General features: G+C 42.9%; 1 protein-coding gene across 7 annotated transcripts in view; it reads right to left on the bottom strand.

Annotated features, from left to right (window-relative positions):
- Window positions 1–1,748: 1,748 nt before the first annotated feature.
- The window catches only part of CDC42BPB (CDC42 binding protein kinase beta), a 96,442-nt gene continuing 72,277 nt past the window's right edge, over window positions 1,749–25,913 (bottom strand). For 3 of the 7 annotated variants that reach the window (XM_083516706.1, XM_083516707.1, XM_083516708.1), the window contains 14 exons: window positions 25,248–25,346; window positions 24,636–24,772; window positions 22,784–22,923; window positions 22,226–22,307; window positions 19,938–20,154; window positions 18,935–18,997; window positions 15,026–15,622; window positions 11,027–11,124; window positions 10,830–10,914; window positions 10,197–10,317; window positions 9,909–10,026; window positions 8,343–8,448; window positions 8,188–8,258; window positions 1,749–3,725 (listed from right to left, as the gene is read on the bottom strand). In XM_083516706.1, the coding sequence (XP_083372832.1) occupies window positions 3,594–3,725; window positions 8,188–8,258; window positions 8,343–8,448; window positions 9,909–10,026; window positions 10,197–10,317; window positions 10,830–10,914; window positions 11,027–11,124; window positions 15,026–15,622; window positions 18,935–18,997; window positions 19,938–20,154; window positions 22,226–22,307; window positions 22,784–22,923; window positions 24,636–24,772; window positions 25,248–25,346 (2,066 nt within the window). In that variant the 3' untranslated portion in view covers window positions 1,749–3,593. Of the gene's footprint in view, window positions 3,726–8,187; window positions 8,259–8,342; window positions 8,449–9,908; window positions 10,027–10,196; window positions 10,318–10,829; window positions 10,915–11,026; window positions 11,125–15,025; window positions 15,623–18,934; window positions 18,998–19,937; window positions 20,155–22,225; window positions 22,308–22,783; window positions 22,924–24,635; window positions 24,773–25,247; window positions 25,354–25,913 lie in introns of all 7 variants that reach the window. The other 4 variants (XM_083516704.1, XM_083516702.1, XM_083516703.1 and 1 more) reach the window with 2 other exon arrangements.

Genomic DNA, 25,913 nt, shown 5'->3' with positions numbered 1-25,913 from the left:
CTGGGTCTAAAATAAAGCGAAATTGTGCAACCACATCAGTCTCAAATTACTCCAGCTTTGCCATTAGCGTGAAAATATTTGGAGAAGCAAATATTTGGTGGCAGCGAGTTTGATCTGCCACTTGGTGTCCATGTTAAAGCTCCTGGCCTGTTTATGAAGTTATGCCTTGGTTGTATCCGAGTGAAAATTCCGCAAAAGAGGTCAAAGTATACTAGCGTTTATTTGCTAGGATACCTCATTTCAGTGATGCCTTTGCATTAGTAAATTGTGGTTCAGGTCCAGCCTGCAGCTCTCACCTGCTCCCTAAATGCTGCAAATAAATTGACAGCTTTTCAGCTAAGCGCTGTCCCTGGATAGAAGAGGGCAGCTTAATTTAAACCTCCTGCCTTTGCACATATTCTTCACTGTCACTCTCTGTGTCTAAGTAGTGGATGCATGTGGATTCTTCTGCAATTGCTGTTATGTCTGCAGTGCAACCTGGAACAAGTTGTGCTTTATCAAATCCGCACTGTTAAATTACATCCTCTAGAGCAGTGTTTCCCAACCTTGGGCCTCCAGCTGTTTTGGGACTACAACTCCCATCATCCCTAGCTAGCAAGACCAGTGGTCAGGGATGATGGGAATTGTAGTTCAAAAACAGCTGGAGGCCCAAGGTTGGGAAACACTGCTCTAGAGGGGCAGCCATTAGTCTGTTGCAGCAAAACCAATGGAGAATCTTGTGGCACTTTAAAGACCAAAAAGTATATTGGCAGCACAAGCTTTTGTGGACTGGAATCCACTTCATTGATGTAGAACAGGGGTGGCCAACTCCCAAGAGACTGCAATCTACTCACAGAGTTAAAAACTGGCAGTGATCTACCCCCTTTTGGGGGGTTTGGGGTCAATGTTGTTGAGTTTTTTCAGGGAGGAGGTAAAACATTGAGCTTTTTTTAGGGGAGCCACAGTTGCTCAGCTTCTTTGGGGGGAGCCAATGTTCTACCAGTGATCTACCGCAGACGTCCAGTGATCTACCGGTAGATCATGATCTACCTGTTGGACATGCCTGATGTAGAATATTTAACACCAGAATTTAATTCCAAGTTCTCACCCCTCTCCCACCTTAATTTTTCTAAGCCACTTAAAAGATATTGCAGCAAATTTGTCGGGCTGTGTGCGAGAGTGTCAACAGTCCTCAAAAGCTTCTGCATTTCGGGAACAAAATCCCACACAAATGTTTTTCCGGGGCCTGGTCAAAATGCTTGTGTGTAATACTGGCAATGCTCCATTATGTGCCCCCCCCACCCAAAAAGAATAAGAAAAGTGCTTTCCATTTGCACTGAGGAAAACAACAAGGTTAATCAAGACTATTAATACCATTCTCATCTAGCTATTATTTCCAAGACAAGCTGCCTGCTGTCTACTGCTCTGATCTGGCCTCAACTCCACTGGATGACCCTTGGGCCAAAGGAAAAGAGCAACAGAACATCAGCAGCAATTACCACTCTTTCTGCAATCTCTAGTAAGGAACCGAAAGACTGCGGCAAGCTGCAGGAAGCAACTTCAGGTGCTGATACATTTCTCGTCCTCAGAAGACCACTTAAGAGTTGCTGTTGGTATTGACGTTGCTTATTTGGTTGGTTGAAGGTGAAACATAGAACACAGGGTTGTTCTTCCCCTTTCAAATCATGTCCTGGTGACTTTCAAACGAACCAGGCAGGTATGAGAGGCCAATGCATGCTTGTTCAGAGAAGGAAGACAGGAGCTCCGGGTACTTTTTAAAACCTTCCTCTTCTGCTTTATTGACAAGTAAATTGTTCAAAAATGTTCTCACAATTCAATAATTACAAAGACTTCAGACTTACATTTAAAAAAAAAGGTGTAAAAACCAGAAAACCCCAAAAGCAGTAGTGTCCAGCTCAAATTGAGCTTCATTGATCAAGAATCTGAGAAAAGAGCAAGTATTGTCAAACACTTAATGTAACAGGATTAAATGTTGACTAGAGCCACTTGATTTAAAACTAGGGATAAGTGCATGTCCTATACAGTGTTTCAGGAAAGAGTATTAGCCATTGGTATAGCATTAGCCCATAGAAACCAGATTTTTTTAAAAAAAACAATTGACATCCAACTGTCATCAAATTGGCACAGAAGGCACACTAATGTGACAATGACAAACTGGATATGCCAGCCACAGAATTAATTACACACGCTTTTTTAAATGAAACATGATCACAATTCCCCCCGCCCCCCGGGAAGGGGGTGTGGAGAGGTGGAGGTGGGGAAGAGGGAAAATTACTAAATGTATAATACATGGAAGCATGAGATTAAATATACACGCAATATGTCACCGCTGCACATGGGCCGTAGCAAAATATACAGGAGTGTGCTGTGCATTTTTCCTTTTTTCTCTACATGATCAATACTTTTGATTAGCAATCATGGGGTCTTCATGCAGGCGAGGATACAATGAACTGGGGAAGGCGGTGGTGGGGAGAAGATGAGGCACCCTCATATACACATCCTTCAACGTTTCCACTTTGGTTACCAATCAAGATAGACCGATGGTTTAAGTACTACTACACAATCCCTTCGCATAAGCAGCCTTCAAGGGAGCGACCCCAAGAGAACGCTCCCTAGCGTATTTTATTTTATTTTATCTTAATGTAGTGTATCTTTAACACTGGAACAAAAGCAAAACAAAAAGAGGAATTACAAGAATGTCCGCGAAGGTGGTAGAAGGAAAAGCAAAGTAAAACCTGTTTCACAGCAGTCTTTTTTTCTTTTCATCTTTTTTTTAAAGCCCTGCCCCGGCTAATGATGAACTGAAGAGGTCTAAAAAAGCAGGGTAAGGATAAAATGTTACCGGCAATAGTTTTATGTACATGACTAAAAAGTTGGGAGAAGGACATTTACAAAGCTGAGAATGTATGTAATGGCTAAATAAGTTAAAAGGCCACAAACTAGAACCTCGGTTTTCAACTTCCTGACATATTTCTACTGATGCTGGGAATGGCCCTACAGCTTCCTATCATTCTCCTAAAACTTGAAAAAACACACAACCAGAATATATTTAGAATATATTTAGCCAAGGATGCAACTAGCCTGCTTTTATAGCCTGCTTTTTACTTCCCACTCAAAAGGACCATTTCCCCCCCTAAAAGGATTTCCTGTTAACGAGACATTACATCATCCTATAGAAAAATATTCCTGACACCGCACTGTAGTAAAAAAAAAACTACCAGCGACTCTTCTCTATTTTCTTTCCAACTTAAATATGAAGACTGTTTACCAAAAGCCTGTAGTGTATGTCACATTAATATCACGTCTGTGCAGAAATTGATCCACCATAGGGTTAAGAACAAACAGTTTTGCATAAAAAACAGTAACAACTTGATCCGTGTCGTAATAAAGAACTCGCTCCTCCTTTTTTTTATTCTCCCAAATCTACACCTCTAACTACAGAATTTACTTTTGTGCAACACTAGAAATTCCGTATCAAGTCTTGGCACAGTTGCTGGAGACGGGCCCCCTGCTCTTGAATACTCCGTGGAGTAGCTGTTCCTGGTGCCGATGGTCCCAAACAGGATTTGGGGAGGAAGGGGGGAGCCGTAGTGTTATGCATCGCAGGTCGACTGGTCCAACCCGTCTAGCGTCAGCTGATTCCTATGTGGGGAGTTGGGACTTGGGGGCCCGCTTGGGTTCGAGCTGTTGGAAGGAGTCGAGTGTTTGGTAGAATCTGAGTCAGGCTGCAAAAAAGAAAAAAAAAAAAAGGAAAAGAAAAATACTGCATGTCAAGTGCCTGAAACCATTAGGATGCTTCTGATGGGAGACAGAGGCAGTGCAGCAAGAGCTCCCAAAAGAACTGGGCCCAAATTGCACCTATTAGTGTGGACAACTGGCTGACAGTGTGATAAGAGGGAAGGGAGAGACAGGAAGAGGAGGAAGGATGAAAAGAAAGCCTGTCTTTCTTCTCAGCATAGTCCTACTGCGGAAGGCCCTGCCAAGGAAGTGTGGTTTTCCCAGGGGCTGTCTGAGAGCAAATCTTCTGAGCCATTTAGATGGTCTTGGGGGAAATTTCTCAGAGTTTCTGGATTTGGGGGCAGGGGACCCTCAACCCAACCTGAGGAGAGCTTTAAGACTAGCCCATCTCTAGTTCAAGCAGCTGCCTTGTAGGTTTCTATGCATTAAACCGTCTTCAGTCAGAAGCCAGAGCTCATCGTTTCCCAAGTCCTTGCACAAAGAGCATCCAGCCTGCTGTCTTGATAAACATGAAGCCAAAATGGGAGAAAAAGTGTCCTAGGAAGCGGCTGCAGAGGGAAAGAGAAACGGCGGGGTGAGGAGTGTTCAGCACAAACACTCTCCATAGATCCTTCTGTGCTTTATGCTGCAGCCTTCCTACTTTAGAAAAGTTTGAGGCAAAGTCACTTGAAGAGGCAGGCTTGGATCCTAAGACCAGTGGCGTAGCGTGGTTGTCAGCGCCCGGGGCAAGGCAAGTAATTTGCGCCCCCTAACCCGTGGATTTGCGCCCCCTAACCTGTGGATTTGCGCCCCCTAACCCTAATCCCCAGATGTTGCACCCGGTGCGGCCGGCCCCCCCTGCACCCCCACGCTACGCCACTGCCTAAGACAAATCACCGTATTTTTCGCTCTATAAAACGCACTCAACCATAAGACGCACCTAGTTTTAGAGGGGGAGAACAAGAAAAAAAATATTCTCTCCCTCTCTGCGCAGCGCCCCTTCAGCGAAGCGGCAGGAGAAAGGGAGCCCCTTCCTTTTCTCCTCCTGCTTCGCTGAAGGGGCGCTGCGCAGAGAGGGAAAGCTGCACAGCACCTCTCCAGTGAAGCGAAGCCAGGAGAGCAAGAGGGATTGGTGCGCACCGACCCCTCTTGCTCTCCTGGCTTCTCCTGGCTGCGCTCTGGAGGCTTCGCGTTGCTTTCGCTGAAGCCATGGAGCCTGCATTTGCTCCATAAGACGCACACACATTTCCCCTTACTTCTTAGGAGGGGGAAAGTGCGTCTTATAGAGCGAAAAATACGGTAAATTAAGGAAGCTCATGGAAGGAAAGTTTCCTGTCTCTTTCTCCCCCAGAACTCCATCCCACGTTGTTCAGGATGGTGCCCTGATGCTTCCGGAGAGGCTTCTCAAGGGTCAGAGATTGCTGGAGCGGAGAGGATGAGAAGCCTTTCTTCCATTGTTTGAACTTCTCTCGGCGTCCAAGCCATGCATGTGATAAGCAGCAAATATAGTTTGGGCCTCAGCTTGTTAGGGAACTTGGATTAGTCTCTCTCTCTCTCGGGGGGGGGGATAGCAGCACCTCTTTCATCCACAGGGAGAAAACATAATGGGCATACATTCACCCCCACAGGTGGGAAAGGAGTGGGGCAGGATTGGACAGTATTAAAGGCAGTGTATCCACTCCCATCTCTCTTCCTGCTCCTGACAGCAGCCTTGGATGGCTGTTTTGCATTAAAAGCAACAACAGCAACACACCACCACCACAAACCCCAGATAGGGGAAAGGATCACTCAGTTGTGAGTAGTGAGTAGCTTGGAAAAGCAGGGGCAAAGACCGTTATGTAAAACAGCAGGTGAATTTGTCCACCGGTTATTTATGTTATGTCCTTGACAGCAAAAAAAAGAAAAAGAAAAAAAGAAAAAAGAAAAAAAGAAAAAAGAAAGAAACGGAAGGTTTCTGGCTGCAAATGGTGTCAGGGAAGACACAAATGGCAGCCCAAAATGAGGAATTCACTGGATAGTCAATTGCGCCTATCCAGCCAGCGTTATTTTCTAGATTTGTTGCTGATGGCTCTGTGGTGTAGCCCTTCCCTTTTCACTTCAGCCATTTGCTTGGACATTTTCCCAGCATTTTGGAATGCAGTTAGCTCTTTGCAAAGTACAGCAGAACTGTTGCTGCGCCAGCCCATTTAATTGAGGGAAGAAGAATTTATATTTAGCCAACAGATTAAAAGGCGATATCACTGAGAGATACCATCAGCAAGGTTTTGCTGTGGGTGTAAACAGCAACTTCAGACAATCGTTTAGGCAAGATCTGTTAAGGGAGAGCTGTGACAAGGCAAGGAGCCACCAAGCAGAATGACTCCGAGTTTCACAGCGCACTGTTGGTATACAGGCAATAGCTCACATGCTCTGATCTTAACTATTGTAAGCATAAACTGAAAATGCCACCTCAAAACCTGACACTTATGGCAACCTGCTGGGATACAGCTGCAAGAATCATAGAATCATAGAGCTGGAATAGACCACAAGGGCCATCGAGTCCAACCCCCTGCCAAGCTTCGCCTCTTGTTTGGGTCGCCATGGATGGAGTCTGCAGCCGTGTGGTTTCTGCAGTCCTCATGGGGCACAATCAACAGAATGCTGACCCAAGGTGCAGATGGCAGAAATTTAAAAAAACAATCACCACCACACACCAGTGACAGCCCAAAGGGTGCTGGATCTTTCCACAAGTGCGGCTCTCTCTAGTGCAGTATTCAGTAGGAAAGTGGCAAGGGTCAACAGATATTTGGGGAGTTTTTAGTGGATGCTTTGAAGCTCACGTTCACCCTTTCATATGCACCTTCCCGACACATGCTTCTCTCCCCCACGACAACCACCAGGCACTATTGTTTATTTAAAGGAATTTTTTATTCCACCTCTCTCAAAACTGGAAGCGCCTCCATTAATGGAAGGAACAGGTGGGAAGGAATAGGAGGGTGAGGGAAGCAGATGGCAAACATGACCCTCAGAGCCTGATGCAACTGGACTGCCTCCTCCGCCATGGGCAAACTGGAACATAAGATGCCAGCTCCTGCTCCAGCCTGTCTGCTTTGCTTTGAGCATGTCATTTGTGGCGTACCCTGCATTTTATAAATACTATAAAGCACTTTCATGACTACAGTTGAAAACTGACATAGAAATATACTACCTTAAATTTTGTTTACTATTGGCCGTTACTTTAGTCCCCAATGGCTCCTTCACTAACAAAGAGGCTACAATCACTACATATTCATAAAACAGCCTCGTCACTGCCACTGCTAACAGCGCTAGAGGGTATCGGAGGAGGAGAAGAAGAACAGATTTAAAAGCTGCAGGCTTCTTAAAAAGGTCCAGCCATCCAGCGACTGCTGTATTAGCATTCTATGATACAACTGCAAAAATAATTTTGCAAGAGATGGAAGGAAAGCATTTGTGCGAACCCACAAGTTAGGAAACCAGTGCATGGCTATGTTTGCTCCTGATTTCAGTCTCAGAGACATCCTCCACTGGGAAAATTGTTTTCCTTTGATTAGAAAGGGCTGTAGCTAAGGGTAGAACACACACTTTGCATGCAGAAGGTCCCAGGTTCAATCCCTGGCAACTCCAAGCAGGGCTTGGAAAAACTTGACTGAATCCTGGAGAGCTACTGCCAATGAGTGCAGGTGATATAGAGCAGATTAGCCAATGGTCTCAGTCAGTACAAGGCAACCTCTTATATTCCTTGTACATGTCGTTAAAATCAGCCGTGGCAGCTCCTGGGTTTTGATGAATTAGGAACCAATTTCAAAAATGCAGTTGGTACTGTTTGATAACCTCTCTAACACTCCAGGAACGTTGCTAAAGTTTATGCAAGGTGGCAGACCAACTTGCTGGCAAGAGTGCTCGGATAGGGAATCCAGGCTGTGTTCTTCTAAAGCAGGGCTTGCAAAACTTGGGTCTCCAGTTGTTTTTGAACTACAGTTCCCATCCTCTGCTAGCTAGGGATGATGGGAGTTGTAGTCCAAAAACAGCTGGAGACCCAAGCTTGGGAAACACTGTTCTAAAGCTTATCACCTATTTTGGATCCTCAAAATAAAAAAATTCCTTGCAGTAGCACCTTAAAGACCAACTAAGTTAGTTCTTGGTGTGAGCTTTCGTGTGCATGCACACTTCTTCAGCTACCTATCTGTATTTGGATCCTCAGTTATGAACTGTTGCCAAGACACCCACAAAGTGTTTGAGCGTGTGTTTCTTGGGAATCAGAGCTTTCAAAACATTTCTCCCTAGTATTTTGTAGTGAAGGAGTCTTCTAGAATCAAGATTCCTGAAGCTCTATGAAACCTGAGATCTGGCACTTGAGATATACACAAACAACCAAACAGCTGCTGTTTACGTAGAAGGCTCTTTCCAGACTGAATAGAGAGCTATGCACCAATATGACGAAACCAAAGGGTGTCTACAGATAGGTCTCACCTCTTTGTCAAACTCCTGGTCTGGATCAGACATACTCCTCAAGGGCATAGCTGCTCCTAGGTCACTGCCACCTGTAAAGCAAATATGTCTGAGACTCTCCACTCCGATAGGTTTACAAAACTGCAGGTTATAAATAGATCCATTTCTACTGTTACCTGAAGATGGCCACGAAATGTAGCTTTTGTTTCTCTGAGGTGCTTGGCGTGAAATGTTGGTCGTGGGAGGACAAGCCTTTTCATCTTGTGAAGGAGGTAAGACACTCTGCAGCAGAAATGTAGCCACAGTCAATTAGACAAGACACTTTCAACGCTATTTTCTTTTTCAGTGAAACATTTAGCAGAGTTTTTTTAAAACACCGAAGGAATACTGCTTTCAGAGCTATTGTATGGTGGTATTTTTTACAAACTAAGCTTCGCTTGCTAAAGAGGGCCATTTAACACAAAGGCACATCATTCAAATAACCGACAAGGGGGCAATTTATCCCTCCTTCCCCCCTCCCGCCTCCCAAAAAGCAAGCGAAACAAAACTGAGTCATCAGTCTAAGTTCCTTCCAAGTGCTGGAGGCAGGATAACAGAACTCACCAGTAAACCAGACTGTGTAAAGAAAAGAATGGAGTTTGACTGCAGATCATGCCTCAAGGTTTTTTCCAATTACATATGAAAATTGTTTTTGAGCTATGGTAATATTTGACACCTGGAACAGTAAATACTGCTTTCAAAGCATTCTCCAGTGAGCTTTCCCTTTGCCACCTGCTGTTGGAAGGACCATAATCTAGTCTGTGTAGGGGTTTAGCACAACCTGCTAACTCGAGTGTAGGATTCAGAGCAGCAAGCACTAGTTTATATATATACAGGTTAGTAATTCCCTGCAAACTGCTAGTGCCCCCTCCCAACTTTTCTTTAATGTTGGCAGAGAGGCATAATGCCCACCGTCACCATCCAGTTCCTAAAGAGCTGCTCCTACCCTTGCTACAGAAGCAGAGGAGGGACAGGAAGAGGAGGAAAGCAGTGAGGAAGAATGGTCACTCTGGAGAAAGATTTCAGCAGAGATAGGGCTCATGTGATAGACGTGCTCAAAGCCTGTTGGAGGTGATATCAGAGCAGAATGTCGGGAGAGTGAAGGGGAAGGAAATTCGTTCTGTTATTTTAGACAAGACAAACAAGAAAAAGGAAGGAGGAGAGAATAGTTATTTAGAAAACACTATTGCACTCTTGGCAGTGATGCCTGTTTACTTTCAGTGTCGTGTGCATGTGCTGGCATTCTCAAAGAGAGTTTTCACACAGCCTGCTCAGGCATCTGCCTCCCCTCCCCTTCCCCTCCTGGATAAGATTTGTCGCAGGGGTTGGGCTTGCATGCTTGCTCCTCTCACTATGGAAAGACCTGGGGGGTTCCTAGGAGATACAACCCCTTTTAAAAGGGAGTTTGATTTCCCAGGGTTAGAAGACATCCTACAGCTGAATAACTATCCTGTCATTTGCATCACCCTACAGTGAAGCGAGCTGAAGAAAAGTGGGGAGAGAGCAGGCATGGCCAAGGCCTCCTCCTGATCCCTTCCAAGACGTATATTAGCCCTGATTAAACTTTGCAGCTGCCCCTTAGAAAATGAACAGCCGCTGTGCTCAAGCTATAAAGTTCTTCTGCCAGCTCATTCCCAAGATTTGCAGGTTGTGGCTGAGCATAGGCCTGCCTATCTGCTTTCCCTAGGAACAAGAAGTTTTACCAGTGGGAGATCCATGAGCACTTGCATCCCATCTCCTGGTCCCATATGAGCCACGTGGTTGAAATTGGTCGGATTGGAAATCATTTTGGATCGGAGTTCAGGGTCTCGGAGCATCTCCCTAAACCAACAAAGACATGAAATGATGGGTTTGCATAAGTAGAGTCTCCTTTACCACCAATTGCGGTGTGTGTGTGTGTGTGTGTGTGTGTGTGTGTGTGTGTGTGTGTGTGTGAGAGAGAGAGAGAGAGAGAGAGAGAGAGAGAGAGAAGAGAAATGGTAAAGCCACACCTTCTTTGTTGTATTCTTTCTTCTTCGGGGACTTTAAAGACAAATCTTCTCTTGCTTCTGGTGCGAAGCATTTGCTTCTTGCTGTTGTCGGATGTCTCCGGCACGCTAAGGGCGGCTCCTGCTGTAACAAGACATAATGCAGTTTATACGGGTTCTTCCCCTCTTTAGTATATCCTCACAACAGAACAGCCCTGAGGTAGGTTAGGCAGAAGGTCTGTACAAGCCCTGCTGCAGTGAAGGAGACTCATGCAGGAGACCTTTGTGGAATCCTTAAGCTCTTTTTGCAGAGGAACCTAGGAATTTACAAAGCATCAGGTGGAGTCTTTGCTGAGTGAGGCAGGGTTACAGCTCTCTCTTATCTGATCTACAGAGTTGTGCCCTGCATGCACACATGTGGGGAGTGTGGGCTAACCACATCCACTACCTGCATGCAGCCCCTAGAGGGCAGGCCGAGGCTGAATGTGGCCCTTGGGGCGAAGGAGGCTAGCCACCCATGGCTGCCTCTGTAATTTTTTACACATGGCTGTAATTTCACACAGACTCTACTTGCCTTCCCTGCATCACCAACACATTACAACCACTCTTCTTTATCCCTTTTCCTTTGTATGTCCCACCCCGACCGAACGCACTAACCTGAAAACTTGTTCTTGAAATAGATCAGTCGAGGAGGTTCACAGTTAAGGAGATTCAGTGTGCCCATCACATTTAGGGGTCTGATCTGTTATGGAGACAAAGTAAGGGAAGCTTAAAATTCATCCTCAACACACTGCCAAGATGTTTGCAGTAAACGAATAAGGCACTGTGTTTTACAGTACGGGCAAGCTACTTACCTTTCTTAAGCCGATAGTCTGAACCCATTCCATGGTGCTGACATTAAATACATCAACACCGTATTCACTGTAGACCGTTAAATAGAATGGACTGCAGCCTAGAGAGAAAATACGAAAGCTGGTTATGGCTGCATACTTCTGAGATAAAACTGAGCACCATCATTATTTCAACTGTTGCTGTTTCTCAAGCCATCTCTCAGGTCTAGTTCTCGCTGATATAAGTAAATGAAAAGGCATTGATTCTGGCAGTCAGCATATTAAGAACTCTTCTTCCTGACATTTAGCTTTTCGTGTGGGAAAGATTTATTGTAAAGGGAGCATTCCATCATGAGAACACCCTCCCCCTCCCATCCTGCATTGGTACAGCCTAGACAGATTCCTATTTAGGTATTTGTCTATTTGAAACCCTTTTTATACCTCCCATCATTCTATATAGATTTTCAGCACAGTGTGCCATCAGTTATATTGCAACACAAATACAATGACAAAACAGATAAAACCATCAATGACAATAATAAAAAATGCACAAAAAATGAGCAGGTGGACAATTTTTTTTAAGGGGGCACAAAAAAGATAGCAATGTGGCTATACTATATGCCATAGTTGGGGGACCAGTGCTGCGAAAGGCCTTTCCTCTGTTGCCAAAGACCATACAGAAAAAAGGTTGTGAAGTAGGTTGTAGATCAGGCCTCTCCGGAGCAAGCAATTTTGTTGCAAGTATTTCATTATAGATCATCAGCAGTTTAAATCTGCAGGGTCCTTTCCAATAGCCCCTTCTCCACCAGCCTGCAAGGCAGGTCATCCTTCCCATTTAAAGACAGAAAATGGAAGCTGGAAGATTTCTCCTTGGTCCAGCCTAACAAGCCACCCTGCTATCTACCAGCTATGCCTTCAAAGGGTTAATTCTTTGAAGATGGGAGGAGAGTCTTATTTTTCTGAGAGAGACTGGAAGGCTACAGGAAAGCCAAGATTGCTTCAGAAGGTGCTTTTAAAGGCACAGTACTAGATATGTCTAGCAACATATCTAGAATGAGAAAAATATGTAAACAAGATCAGTTAGAGGTGTAGCTATGCTACACGCCTTCATCTCTGCCTTTTTGGGAAAATACAGCCCTTTGCCTGAGTAGGTGTTTTGATTTATGGTTTCCAAACACCAGCTGGCTATAACACACTTTCTGGGAGATGAATTTGACTTGCTTTCTGCTGTATAAAAGACACAAGTCCTTTTACACGGTAGCAAGGCAGAAATACCTATTCCACTGGCAAGATTATCTGCGTAAATACAGAGGAAGAAGGAAAGACGTGGGCAGGGCCGTCACTTCCAAGAGGCAAGCTAAGGGAAGGAGGAATGGCTTCCCCTGGGCTCTCCGCCTCAGCCCCTCTGCCATGCCTTGCTCCGAGGAAGGGTCAAGGGGGACCTTCCTCAGAGGAAGGCATTCTGGGTATGTTAGAAAGTTTAAACAGAATTTCCAACTGCTCTGGAAGAAAGAAAAGGGGGGGAGAAGTGAGGAGGAGGAGTGTGGCATAATCTCTTCTGCTGCACCTGGTAGTGAGGGGAATAGAAAGGTCATTGCACTCAGTCGCTGAAGGAGGATGAGGTGAACTCCAGAAGCTATGGGGTTTTCCCAAAGGGAAGTGTGGTGTGCTATGGTCATAGGAAGTTGCCTATACAAGAAAACCCCTTTCAGAAGTGATTCAGAGAAAACTTAGCAGACCATTTCTCCCAATGCGTGGTTGGGTCCCTTGTGAAAAAGAGCCCTCCCCCATAGTTCCAATGTGCAATGGTCTTTACCAATGGTCTTTCAAAATGGAGCGCCTGATAGCAACAGCCTCCAGCTGGAACCATCACAGCTAGCAGCTACTGCAGGGATGGCACTTTTGTTAAGGACAAGCTCCTGTGCCTTACATCGTGGAATGAATGAGATGTGCACCATTTGAAGTATTTCTCATTATTGGAAAAGGTATAGCTGCTGCAGCTATGTTTACCATACAGCTGCTTAAAGCACAGAAGACTCAGGTGGTGCTGTTTTTTTAAGGGAGAAAAAGGAAAAGACGTGGCAAGTCTAAGCCACTCTTTGATTTTGCTGACATTTCTTAAACGTTTCAATGTTTCAAGTGTTTCATCCCCCCCCCCCCCCCAGAATAACTTCCGCTTTCTTGGAAGTGGTCACTACAGATCGCAGTTGGGAGGGCAAGCAAATTGCAAGAGAACAAGCCCAGACAGGACTAAGCATGCCATAAAAAAGGTCCACGGACAAGGCTAACAAAGGTTTGCAAAAATGTGGGAGGGCAGGGAGTACCCCCTCTGTGCACTAGCACTATCAACACAACAGGGTACACATTCACACATGATTAGGAGAAGATGGGTTAACAATCTGCCTTTTAGAACAAGACATTTGAAAAGATCAGTCAGATGTTTTAGGGAGTACACATTTACACACTATGCTTGAAGTTGACTGAACTAAGCTACTGGTTATCAACATGAGAAGTACATGTTTTAGGGGGTGGCTCATATCTTACAATTAAGCCTTTACTAGGGCAAGAGGCAGTTTGTCTGATTGTCAGAACTTAAGAGCAACCGCCTATTCCGACTGCCCATCTCACAGAAAAGCATTTTGCTCTAGCTTGTTAAAGCCCATGTACTGGAAGCACAGAATCTGGCCCTGGCCCTTTTCTTGTCATTGGCTTTGCAGCTAAACCAAGGAGAAGCTTGGACAGTGCAAGTGGAACACAATTATTACCAACTTATATTGAAGGTTGTTTGTGTTTTATAACATGTCAAATCATGAAGTCTGATTGCTATACTCTGATATAAGGAAATGTTCTACAAGGTGGATGTGAAGAAAAGTAGATGGAAGCTTCCTGTATTTTAAAGATTAATACAGTGGTACCTCTGGTTACAAACTTAATTCATTCTGGAGGTCCATTCTTAACCTGCAACCATTCTTAACCTGAGGTACCACTTTAACTAATGGGGCCTCCCGCTGCTGCCACGCGATTTCTATTCTCATCCTGGGGTAAAGTTCTTAACCTGAGGTACTACTTCTGGGTTAGTGGAGTCTGTAACCCAAAGTGTTTGTAACCCAAGGTGTTTGTAACCCAAGGTACCACTGTATAGGGTAACCTGTCTTTTGTACTCGCCCACCTCTAAAAGCTCACAAGCAGAATTATCATTACGAAACTAACAAAAATGAGTTAAAGGAAAGTGGTGGAATTTACATTGCTATTACGGAATTAATTAATAATTAAATTTGTTAGTTGCTTTATCGTGCCGAGAGCAACCCAAAACGACCCACAAACAGACAGACAACATACATATTACTGACAATGTACTCCAAAACTCCAGATGACCCCACTCAGAAGTTTTATTTTGATGCCAAACAGGAGGGGAATAAAATTGAAGGCTCCACATGGCTGAGGAGCACTTCCCAAGCATCACCCTCTGGAAATGACCATATAAGAAGGACCACAAAGCAGTGCCATCAACCCCTCAACTCAGACAGCTGCCCCAGAATGATGCCATGCTATGGTATCAAAAGCCACTGAGAGGTCGAGGAGAATTAACAGGGCCACATTTCCCATCTCTCTTCTGACACAGGTCATCCCAAAGGCTACCAAAGCAATTTCTGCGCCAAAACCAGGCCTGAACCCCCACTGAAATGAATCTAGAAAATAAGTTTCCTCCAAGAGCATCTGGATTTAGTCTGTGAACACCTGCTCAAGAATCTTGCCCAAGAAGAGGAGATTGGGAACTGGCCGGTAATGAAGGTTTCCTCTCACCCAGCCACCTAGCAGCTGGTATGTAGAGCAATACAGCCTTCACTTAGCTGTCATAATTAGTAGGCACTGAAAGCCCTATTCAACATGTATAGGTCCATATTAGCGCCATCAAAAACAATGGTGGTATAGCACGATTTAAAACTATGATGGTTAAAACAGTTATTTGCCGATTATTTTTCAGACAAGTGAAGCAGCAACAGAAAAAAAACATATACATACTACAGGCAGCAGGAGTTGCAGGCCACATTAGCTCTTGCATGCGTGACCTTCGACCTTGCGCATCAACGTACACTCCCAAAAGGCTGAAGCAAAGCAGGTATTCCTCATTGCTGAGCTCCACAGCACAAAGGGCGTCAAGAGGCTGTTGTGAGAGGAATGCAAGCGATGGGTCATTGGAATTTACCAGATTTATAGATTGTCCATCACCCTGGATGTTCAACAGAGAGAAACCAGATGGGTAGCCAACACAAAGCCTGTCTTTGAACACTGTCATCCACTGTATGCTGCCAGGTGCCTGGATTTCACTGAACTTTTTATGGAAAGGTTTAGTCCTATGAATTTCATAGCACAGAACCTGCCGTTTGACTGCCACAAACAAACTTGTTGAAGAGCTCTTCTTCAGTGTCCCAGTTGTAATGAACTGGCAGCCTTTAGTTTCAGGAAGCTTAACATCAAGACTGCCTTCAGATCCATCCAGAGAGGACCAGGGATACAAGTGAACGTGATGATTCCGGCCACAGATAAGGATAATGATTTTCTCTTTGGGAGCCAGCTCTATCTGGTAGACCTTCTTGCAGTCAGCAGCTCGGACGATCACTGTGAAAACAACAGGTCAATGTGAGTAAGTGATAGGAGTGCAGATAGACAGGCTGAGCCATTTTAAGTGTCAGCAATGTAATTACTTAGGATATATGCATATTTCCATAGTGAGAGCAGCCTTCCTCAATCTGATGCCCTCTGGATGTTGTGGGCTACAACACTCACCAGTTCCATGTAGCATGGCCAATGGATAGTGATGATGGGTGTTCTAGTCCTCAACTTTTGGAGGGCCACGGGTTATGGGAGGCTGATGGTAGGAAGACATAGTTTTGACCCAGTCCCACTCTCAACTTTCCCTTAAAACTGTACACCAATATTGCAATATTACAGAGAAAGAATATTTTGACCTCTTAAAAAAAATGCGATTTCCATGGACCACTGGTAGGTTTTAAACATACAAAGCAGGAGGTACATGCTCTCATCTTTTATCAATAAGGTATAACCAAACTGTGTCAAATGGTCCTATATTTCCCTTTCTGGATTAGCCCATACAATCCAGTATTTTTGTAGGTAACATAGTACTATGCTGTCCACCATAAATTAGTTAGTGGCCTTCCAATCAATCATCCCTGATGTAGAGTGAACATATTTTTAAGGTACCCAGCGCTGACAGACAAAACTTTCCTATTTTCTTATATCCAGGGAAACGCCAAGTGCACTTTACATTATATTTTAAAGGTCAACACACATAAGTTATTATTCTATTAATAACTCATTTTTTATAAAGAAAAGGTTTTTCATTATTAATGAACAAATGGAACGGGGAAGAAAGATATTGGGAAATGCTAAGATAGGTGAGGATGATGCAGCATTAGAGAAAAAAACAATTCTTTGACCTAGTTGGAGGGGTCTGACAGCAGGCATACACATTGAGTGCAGAAAAAGTGAAGACTGAAAGATAGGATGGAGTTCAACATTACACTGAGCTTTACTTCAAATAAAATATTCTGCAATTACAATATATGAAATACTAAAACTGGCCAGATGCAATGTGAATGTCAGTGAATCCCATGAAAGCTAAATGCAGCAATTTAGGTCTGAACTATTTGTACCATTCTGAACATATATTCTAGTAATGCAAACATTGGGAAGAACATTCCCCAAATGGGGAGCCACTGAAGAAAAGGCCTGTTCTTTCGTTGCCACCCTCCAGACCCCTTGTGGAGGAGGCGCACAAATAAAGGCCCCAGATTATGATTGCAGAATCTGGGTCAGTTCATAGGGGGAGAGGTGGTCCTGGAGGTATTGAGGTCCTGAGCCATTTACAGCTTTATAGGTCAAAACCAGCACTTTGAATTGGGTCCAAAAAGTAATCAGCAGTCAGTACAGTTGGGTCAGGAACTGCAACCATCTGATCAATAACTCTGCCCAAGAAGGGGAGATTGGCAACTGGCTGGTAGTTACTTAAATTTTCCAGATCCATGAGTGGTTTCTTGAAGAGCAGTTTTATCACTGGTGCCTTTAAGCAGGAGGGACCACCCACCCGCAGGGAGGCATTAATCACCTCCCCGGCCCAGCCAACTGTCCCCTCCCTGTTAGTTTTTATCAGTCAAGAAGGGCTGATAAAATCTTCCTTTGTTAACAACTAACAAAATTATAGCCACTTCTTCACAGTGACTGAGCTAAAAGGTAACTTTCTGGTTTTTCTTACTCTCTCTCTCTAGCATTATAAATACTGCCATAAATTTCATTCTGCTGGTTCTGTTTTTTGTACAACTCACTTCCTTGATAACAGAAGCAAACCTATACAATTCCATTGCAGCAGTAGCATGACACTGCTATTGTTCAGTTTAATCACATGCAGAGAAGCCAGAACGGTTCTCTTGAGTGAGGCTCAGGAAAGTATTCTACTTTTCTTTGGTAGAGAGAAAAATGTGATAGAGTTTATACTTTGCTATTCGTTAGTTTGCCAGAAAACATGGTGCATCATACAATTATTTTCCTCAGGGGCATGCAAGGTGCATACATAAACACACTCTCACTAATTAATTCTAGTATTTAATCAGATTGTTAGAATAAGGAGAGTCACATTGACATGCAGAATATGGCCACAAGATGTACTCATAAAATTAAAATAAAATAAAATAAAATAAAATAGCCTCTAACCAAGGAAGAATAGATACTGATGTCTACAGACTAGTTATTTATTTGAGATAGTTTTCTGAAAGCTCGTTGACAAGCCATAAAGATTTTTCACTTCTACTGTAATAAATGAGAGCATGAGAGGAGAAATATTTGTCTGAAAATCACCACTGCCTTCAGACAGCCAAGTGAGAAAAAAGAATCATTATTCCTGTAACCCAGAGAAAATTGTACCTGTTTCCAATTACTCAAGTCTATCAAGAGTGTACATGGAGCAAACAGCCCGCAAATTTCACTGACATTTAACATGCTTTCAAAAGTCATGTTTACTCCATGGCACCAGCAATCAATGCTGGGTGAACTCAGCAGAGATGGCCTGGACATCTTGTGACTCACAAAAACAACACCATACGGCTGACATCTATGGTTTCACAAAGGGCTCAATAAATCTTCTGGTTTTGCTGCCTGCCTGAGATTACAAAAATGGTGTGTGAGAGCAATACCTGGCAGGTCACAATATATAGCTGGTAGGTGTTGATGGGCATGGTGCAAGCCTCCATTAAAGTCTTTATCACCACCACTTCATTCCCCTTTCACCGGTGATATGTGTGTGTGCTCTATTTGCTATAATATGTAGCAATAAAGCAGGTCTGCAAACTTTTAGAACTTTTGCTTCGTGTGCAACGAAGCCCTGCATGGCAAACATGCCCAGCGTTAGCACAGGAGTCGATCACAGTTACATTCTTAAACTGTATTACGCTCCTGCATATTTTGGTTTCAATGATAGCATTAGCATGTTAGTGTGCAGAAAGAGGCAAAATAGTAGATACCTTTTCTGGCCCCTCTTTCATAGCCGAAAGCTCATCTGTGCAAACTGTATGGGGAATCCTTGGATGATCATTCTTCTAGGGTGTCAGCTGCCAGGGGCATGTGAATGCTTAGTACTGCAGGAGCGCCTTTGCATTTATGGAGTTTGGAAATGCACTGAAAGGGACTTCTAAGGTGTCTATGGGGAACTGCAAACAGTCCTTACCTGCCTTCAGTGGTAAGATGACAAATGAGATTCTCTTCCGCCAAAAAGGCAACTGAGAGTGTCCAGCTTTTGTCAGATAAACAAGTTTTCTGTATAGGATGGACTGCTATGTAACCAACTTTAAAACAGAACTTTTAAGTGATGGGGTTCAATAATAATAAAAAAAAGCTGATTGTAGAAAGAACTTCACTTACCATCACGGGTCACGTCTACAACATAGAGGCCTTCTTCAGCACCAATTGCTATTCTATCTCGATCTAATGGTAAGTGAGGAGAGGAAACCACTATTAATATAAACAGGTTTGAAAATTGCGAGCTTCTGCTGTTGTAATGGAAGGGACCCATTTGATAGTGATAGTGAGCTGGAGGGACTTCACAACTGTACCTGCTCCCCAATTTATTTCTGGGCACCAATGAAAAGAAATTATTCTAACCTTTAAAATCTCCAGTGGCCAGTTTATCTAATGGAACTAACATTTCTGTATCAGACTCCTTGGACACAGAGGTCACTAGAGGATGTTCTACTCTAAATTCCTTCTCTAATTTAGATTGGTGGGCAGAAGGCTTTCTTCTGTAGCAGTGCCCTCCCCCTTTACCAGGCTGGTCTCATCTTCACTTTCTGAAGCAAGGAAGAAATTTCTATCCCAGCAAGCATTCAGAGGGTGAAGGGGATTATTGTTTTAACCAGCCTGGTAATTTACATTGCTACAGCTATATGCTCTATGGTTTTAAGCTGCTCTTAATATTGCATCTTATTTATTGCTCCAAAACTGTTTTTTTTATGTGGTGCCATTGTGATAATTTTGGTAGCTGCCCTGAGGCCCATTGTCCAAGAGGCAGGCTATAAATATGAAAATAAATAATACCCCCAAATGAGAAGGCCTGTAGGGAAAATATGCACAATTGCATTTTAAGGCATCATTAGTGTATGAACTAGCTGTTTTTCCTTAAGCCAAAAAGCAATGGGCATAAGAATAAGAATAAGATGATTCATTCAAGCACTGCAGATGCCTACTGCAAACAGAGTTAATCATAATTAGCTTTTAAAAATCAATTAGTAAATTTCACACTACTAAGCTTCTCTGGGCACATATGCAGATGAGGAAAAATGCACAAGGATGGCAGCACAGGCAACACATTAGCTCCATCTGCAGCTGTAACAGCAAACATTCAAATGTCTCGTTATATTCAACATACCTATAATAGTAGCAGCTAAACTGGCTTTAATGAGAGGAAGTGTGCTATCATAGGCTTCCTGTGGAATATGTACAACTTGGTTTTTGAGTTTATTTTTGTGCAGAATAGATTGCAGCCCCTCTAGGATTCCAACCCACTTTCGCTTCTCGTTCTCATTTTCTGTTAGGATCAGCAGAGAGCAGGTCTTTGAAGGCGAGCCTAAGAGAGAGGCTGTCACCTTGACAGCAAGAGGAAGCAAGATGAAAATATTCAAGTGAAATTTGCTGCCTCTCTATTGCCGGAGAAATACATTGGCTAAAGTAAGTTGCAAATACATCACTCGCAACGGCTTCGTAAAAGTGACAGCTTCAATATACACAAGCCCTTCCAGTTCCTCTTCAAGTCTTATGTGTAAAATCCTGTTTCGTGAAACCCTCAGTCTTCCTAACATTTCCCTTAGTACAATGATTTGGCAATCTTTGCAGAATCCATTTTAATGCTGAGCTAAATTCTCACATTTATGGTATTTCGTGAAGTGGATGTTGCTTGTCCACACTGTATTACTTTCAGTATGATGCACGCTTAGGGGGATGATGTGCATTATCTTGACCACATTTTAAATAGAAATGCAAGGTTGTGGGACATTAGAAATATTCTCATGAATTTACATTCAATGGGGCCAGTGTCATTTCTTGGCAATGCAATCCAAATCCTGGCTGGGGAGGATTGCATCTGCTGCTCCAAAGATGGTGGCGGGAGCAGGCAAATCACTTCAGAGGTGGGGCTTGGCCAGCCCCACTGCTGCCACATGATAACACCAGTTTGCTCATATGACTGGGGAAACAGCTGGGAGAAAAATGTTAATCTTTGTCTAGAGCCTCGTTCCTTATTTCTTGGCTGGTATGTTGTGCTCCACAGAACATTATGCAGTGGGCCGAAAGAAGCTGGGGGAACAGACTGCACACTTCTGAATGAGAAACAGTAAAAAAGGCATGTTTCTTGACACTATGCATACTGACCGGAGAATATGAATATTGCCTGGAGAATGCACAAAATGCTATTGAGATAGGCACATTTCCAAGGGGCCTCTTGGAGATTATGGATACTGATCAAGAAATGTCCACAATTCCTCCTTCGTGGATTTATTATGAGGCCTGGCGGCACGATGGCCACTTGCATTGATCGTTCAACTTACATTACCCCTAACATGCTTATTATAAAAAGGTATGAAAGTCCCAAATGTGTTATGACCCAAAGCAAACAAATGAAAGGTTGGTAACATCTGTAGTGCCTATGATAGATTACTAGTTGTTGCTAGGGAGGTATATGTAGGTATAGGTCCATTCAATCAATGTATAGGAATCGTTAATGACAAGAGATGCAGTCCCATACAGCAGAGATGGGGAACTGTTGGTCCTCCAGATGTTGTGAATAGTTTTGATTAGTGTATCTAACTTACTTTTTTACATTTTAATACGCTTTTTAAAATTCTTTGTTTATTTGCTCTTTAAAAAGGTGGCCCTTATATGTCAGTTGTCAAAAATTACAATTGCAAGGAAGAGACAGTTAGTTTAGACGCCTACCTGCTACTAGGCAATGCACCCTGCTAATTTATTAGACAAGGACAACAGCCTAGTCTAATGCATGTGTATGGTAGAGTTGTGCAAACCAGGGGTGGGAAATCTTTTTCTGCATTCCCTCAGGGGTAATGTTGGGGACCACATACTGGTGCTGACATGGCCAGAGCCCAATATGAGCAGGGACACCCTTTTTCTCTCCCCTCTTCCAGAAGGTTGCCGGGGAAGGAACATGTATCTTTTGCTAGAAGTCTGAAATGCTTGTTTTCAAAGGGATTCTCTTTCCTCCCATGGCTTCATTAATTTCAGCATTCCCACCCCTCCCCTTTTTCCTCCTCCCACTCTCTTCATCTCCCTTGGTGCTCCTTCATTCATATGAAATTAGGGCAGGGCGCTGCAGGTTGCCCACCTCTAGCATAAACCACCTTAATATATTTCAGCAGCGTCCCAATTTTTTTTTTTTGTCCAGATACAAGCACTTAATTTTAGTATCTGAAAGCACAAATTATTCATATAAAAACTGAATTGTAAACACACAGCCTGTCCTTCACAGATCAGTTACAGCGAACTGATTAATCTTCAAGAAGTGTCCCTTCACCTACATGTTAAATGGATGTTTTAAAACTGAGATTTATACTAGAGACAGACAATACAACTATTTATCAGCCATTCACTGAAGCAAGGTATGAGAATAAGAAGTGGCAGTAAAATAAAAACCGTATTTGAACATACCCTGAATATGCAAGGAATATCTTTGCGGGTTGCATGTATAACATCCGATGCTAGGACAGAGCTCACGCAAAAATCTTCATCTCTGGTAAGAAACCAAATAATTCAAGTCATTGGCGTTGGATTTTACACTTATTTAAAAGTACAGCTAAAGCAAAAGCTGTCGGCCTCCTTTCCCTAGGACGTTAACACATGAACTGGTGTTAATGCTTGGTTGTGCAGTTCAGGCAGACCCTGGGTACAGATAAGCTAGTTATAGCAACAAGGTAAACCATTAGGTTTTAGCAGGGAGAGCAGGTGAGGGAACAGACGAACACAGTAACAACATGTGCAAATGCAAGGCTCACTCTTAACATCGTTTTGTAGACCAACATGGCCATTTTGTCAAATCGTTCCCTGAAATAACAAAGCACAGTACACTATTTTGATGAAAATTAAGGGGTTGTATGACAATTTCTGATTGCTTTAATTGTATCCCAAAAAAATCCAGCATAAATTTACCATGCAAAGGGTGGGGGGGGGAATGGGGTTTATCACCAAAATGACTACACCAATACAAACCTGAGATCCAGGACTTGACTTGCAACCACTCCCGGCTGGGTGGATTTTCCCTCAGGTACATCATAGAGGAATAGTTTACAGTCACAGACAACTGCATAGGCCCGCTGCCATCCTTTCTTAACTCCTGTTGGCTTTGGAACCTGTAAATAAACAAATGCACACACACATCATTCATACCTTAGCAGATAAAGCAGAAGCGGGACCCTTGAGCACATTTCCATGCGACATTTGACTCTGATTTTTAGTGCTACAAATTTTTGGTGCTATAATTTTTTATTATAGTGCTACAATTTCTTGTACAGAATATGAGTTCCATGAGCTTAGATGCATGTGCAAATGTACTGAGCATTATGCTATAAACATGATGCGCTTATTGAAGGACCTATGACCTCCATGATGAACTCTGGAGTGCTATGGATCATGGAGCTATATGAAACCAAATGGCATGCATACTCATATATGAATTCAAGCATGGAAATGCTAGTGTGTCTGGAAATATAGATAGATAAAGAAACTCCAGGGAAGAAAGATGTTTTAAACATTCCCCTTTTACAAAATTAACTTCAGGATGTGTGCACTTCAGCCTTGCAACTGGAAAATATCAAAGAGCGTAAGATGATGAGAACATTTATCTCTCCCATTTAAAGATTGGCTAGAAACAAACCTCTATCACCCAGAATTATTTCTCAACTTTCAGTCTGTGGCAATCCAGCTGCCAGTTTCCAGAACTTTTTATCAAATCACCTGCTGTGCTCACTAGTATAAAGATTAGCACTAAGGGGATTACTATAAATTGTAAACAAAGCCTTGGGGCTTTATCATAATTTGGGAAAATGGATGGATAGAGAGAGAATGGGTTTTTGGCACAATTCTAGGGAAGATCCTCTTATGCAGTTTGCCCCTTCTAGCATGTCAGATACTAGTGCAGAAGATACTAAGCCGTACGCCAAAGGGAAAATATTTTTGTAATATACTAAGATAATCAAATGCCTTCCAGCTACTGCTGCTATAAAGAAGCAGTACGCTAAAATGACACAAGGCAAGATTTTGTGTTTTCTTCCCTTTAGCTTCTGCATAAAGTTTGTATTTTCAGTTGGACTTTTCAGCTTGGAATTCTAATGCCCCATCTTATGTGATATCAAACATACAGAGATTCTTTTCTCATATATACTTGCGCGTCTCTGAAAAGCAACAGTTATTTTTTACACTAGTCTGCTGCTTAGTTAAGTGTCAAAGCTATTGACATGTGCAACTTTCCATCTAGCTTTGATGCAGGGTGGGCCTCACGAGTTCATGGAGCGCACCACGATTACAGTACATTTTAGGAGATGCAATAGGAACCAAAAGCATACCAAAACCAACAGGAACCAAGATACACAGATGATTTTGGTACACAGTGTTCTTTCGGTACCCTTGCTTCCTGTTTAACTAAACCAAATCCTTTTTTCTAATTTCTGCATTCTGCTGAAGTGGGGTATGAAACCTGAAAGAAAGGTGATGTCTTTTTAAAGCAGTAAAGAATAAAATGTATTATTATATATCTACGACGTGAAGTGCAGATCAAACAAACAAAGCCCTCCTTTCAGGTTTTATACCCCACCTGAGCAAAATGCAGTGAAGAAATAACACAATATACTGTACTTTTTATTGTACACTTCCATGCTTGAAGATTATTATTTAATGTGGCACTGAATGAATTAATTGAGTTTGTACCTAATAACCTATGCCAATCAAACTACTGGATTTTGGGGTAAAAACACAGTAGTGTTTTTAAAGATAGGTGGGATTCAATTAACACTACTGTTAGAATCATAATTCTCTCCCTGCCTCTGCTCCTGTATAATTTTCCTACCTTGACGTAGCCTTTGTAGGCTGTTCCTATGCCTCTTTGAACATCTACCCCAAGGGGTCTCTTGGCTTGCTCTGGAGGTATAGGGCAGACTTGTGGTGCGCTGTCCTTGCAGGAAACATGGCATGCAAATGAACACACTAAGAAAGAAAAGGTGAACTTGTCAAAGTTCTTTGCTGTTACACAATAAAACCTAAAGTTCAGTTAAAAATAAGGAGCACAGCATCATACAAGTACAGTGTATTGCTAGCATGAGGCTTTCTGATTAAAACAGCTGACACAGGTGACTGATAACACAGCTTCAACTCCATGGGTCAAAATGGAATTGGAACCCCTGCAATCCTCTCTTAATGCCTCGCCCTTCCTGAAAATTTCATGGGCTCACATTAGTAACGTAAATAACCCGTTTCTGCAGCTGACCCTTCAAATATGGCACAAATGACAATCACATTCAGCTCCTTTGCAGTCGCTTTTAACTTCTATTTTAGATCACCCAGCCTTTTGCTTTAATGAGGCATATAACCATTTCCTCCAGGTAACTGTCTTGCTGCAATGAAGATGTAAACATTATGCTGTTAAGTCTCTTGAGTTCTTAGAAGACTTAAGCCAACTTACCATCACAAGCGTAGCCCTGTCTAATCAATCCCACCATGAGGGAGGTGCAGTGGCTGCACTGAGTGGGGCTTGAAAAGGATTTGATACTGAGTTGATGAGCTTTAGGCTGGAATATAAATTCAGGGTAAATAACATTTTCAAAAGGTTAATAAAATGACAAGTAATTGTAAAATTGTATCAGTGGCAGAAGTTCCCACTTCAGTGGACTTTGATTTGAAGAGGTGGCCCTGGTTATGCCTTCATTTACTTGCAATGGAATTTCAGCAGGAACCATTACTCCTGAACTGTGTACTGATTATTATTATTATTATTATTATTATTATTATTATTAGGGCATCTTTTTGAAATAATACTCAATGCAACTTACAAAATGTTTAAAATATGTAGAGATCTAGCAGTTCAAATTCTCTCTTGTTAACTATAATACTTGTAGGAAGTAATGCTAAAAAATATGCTCTCTATACAAATCACACTATTTTCATTCCTACACTTAGCTGCATGGTAGAAGCAGTGGGCGACACAGTTCTGAGACTGGGACTCCCTTGCTCTGCCATTGGGAGATGATCTCACCACCTATATGAGGGCAGAGACGTTTGCCCTTATATAAGTGGCTTGGCTTAGTGCTACATCTGAACCTAGGCTACTGGTTGCTTTGACTTGTTCTAG

Source organism: Podarcis liolepis (genome assembly GCF_965112155.1).
Source record: "Podarcis liolepis genome assembly, chromosome: 1".
In the NCBI taxonomy this organism is placed as follows: domain Eukaryota; kingdom Metazoa; phylum Chordata; class Lepidosauria; order Squamata; family Lacertidae; genus Podarcis; species Podarcis liolepis.
This window is presented reverse-complemented; position numbering and strand designations above follow the sequence as displayed.